Raw genomic sequence first — 1,703 nt, 5'->3', positions numbered from 1 at the left:
CGTGGGTTAGGTCAGATTTTCTAAGACTGCTCCTAAATCTACAAAATCTACACACAAAATATTAAAAACAACTTAAGTATAGAATTGATGTTGGACAGGCTAGGATGAAGAAATGATAGGTTTAAAACTTTATTCAATAAACCTTCTGTGGTTTCCTGTAGGTAAATTTGGTTTTGTTCCTGATGACCCTCTGGATTTTGAAAAGCAAACTCTCTTCTCTCAACAGTGATGTGTCCACCCTCCAGAACACAAGGTAAGATGGAGAAGAGGGTGACAACCCCAAAGACATGAATCGTTCCCAAGAAGTAAGCCATGTGCCTTATCAGCCCCTGATGTCCTTTCTCAGGGTCTTCTGAGGTAACCCAGAATAAACACGTGGCAGCCATCCTCCATGGCAGCCAGCTCAGATTCGGGGGTCTGCCTTCCTAGGTCCAAGTCAAAATGCCATCCTGGATGCAAGCAGCATTTCTATTGTGGGAAATCACTGACAGTATTGATCTAAGTTAATTACAACTCAGCCTGAGAAATCAACTACAGGGGAGATAAAGAGGGTCACCCATGGGTAGAGATGAAAATAGCCTTGATGTTCTTCGTCTGGGTGTATCATGGGCTTCCATTCTCCTTCTACCCAGGATGCTGACATTTAAAGCAACAGCTCAGCTCGTCATCTTGGGCTGTACGTGGTGTCTGGGCATCCTGCAGGTGGGTCCAGCGGCCCAGGTCATGGCCTATCTCTTCACCATCATCAACACCATGCAGGGCGTCTTCATCTTCCTGGTGTACTGCCTCCTCAGCCAGCAGGTACCACTGCCCAGCTCCACCCAGGACTCTTCCCATCTCTCCCCTCTCCGAGAGCTGATTCAGAGTATACTTTGCCTCTGCAGGTCCGGGAGCAATATGCAAAATGGTTCAAAAGAATCAGGACATTAAGAGCTGAGTCTGAGATGTACACGCTCTCCAGCAGGGCTGACTCTGATGCCTCCAAACCCACCATGGTAAGATCATGCCTTGCTGCCAGACACTTCACTGACCTGAGCATGTGCCTATCACACTGGACATCCTGGGTATACAGCAGGTGATGCCCTAGGATGGAGCACATTTGCATGACTCTTTGACTCATTAGCTATTAGCAATGGCCTCAGTTCAAATGTTTGTTTAAATAAATCCTTTGCTCTTCCTCTTTAGGGAACTCTACTCATTTTGACTCTTGCACATGAACGCTCTTATTGACCACCCACTATGTGCCATGCCTGGTTGACTAAATAAGCAAGAATCAATGACCTGAAGCCGTGACGCCCGTTCTGCTCAGTAGCACATTTTCCTATCCTTTGCCTCTGCACACAACTCCATCTCACAGTCTTCAGCACCACCACCCAACAAGGACAAACAGGGGGACATGGCATCATATTTATGAACTAAACAGAAATAAGCGCTGACTGGAATTTAGACATTTTTAGCAAGCCTGCCTCTACACATTACCACCAAGCAGTGGGTAGTGGGTTGTGCCTGTACTCAGCACCCTCTACCTACTGCAAGACCAGGAACGAAAAACAGTTGTGGCGTGGGATAATTCATGGCAATGATTGCTAATAACCAACACTTATTAGTTCATACATACAAAGTTCTTTCACCTCCTACAAAGTGTTCTTACCTCTTCTTCCATCTTCTCTGAACTCTGTGGTGATGATAACCCCACTTGACAG

General features: G+C 46.2%; 1 protein-coding gene across 1 annotated transcript in view; it reads left to right on the top strand.

Annotated features, from left to right (window-relative positions):
- LOC103609417 (EGF-like module-containing mucin-like hormone receptor-like 2) overlaps positions 1–1,414 on the top strand; it is a gene marked incomplete at its 5' end in the record, with an annotated part of 7,550 nt that extends 6,136 nt beyond the window's left edge. The window contains 3 exon segments of the mRNA XM_008593743.1: positions 633–801; positions 885–995; positions 1,358–1,414. Coding sequence (XP_008591965.1) covers positions 633–801; positions 885–995; positions 1,358–1,414 — 337 coding nt within the window.
- Positions 1,415–1,703: the final 289 nt, after the last annotated feature.

The sequence above is a fragment of the Galeopterus variegatus genome, unplaced genomic scaffold, assembly GCF_000696425.1.
Source record: "Galeopterus variegatus unplaced genomic scaffold, G_variegatus-3.0.2 Scaffold9596, whole genome shotgun sequence".
Taxonomy (NCBI): Eukaryota; Metazoa; Chordata; class Mammalia; order Dermoptera; family Cynocephalidae; genus Galeopterus; species Galeopterus variegatus.
Note: the sequence above shows the minus strand (reverse complement) of the source record. Positions and strands in the feature narration are given on the sequence as shown.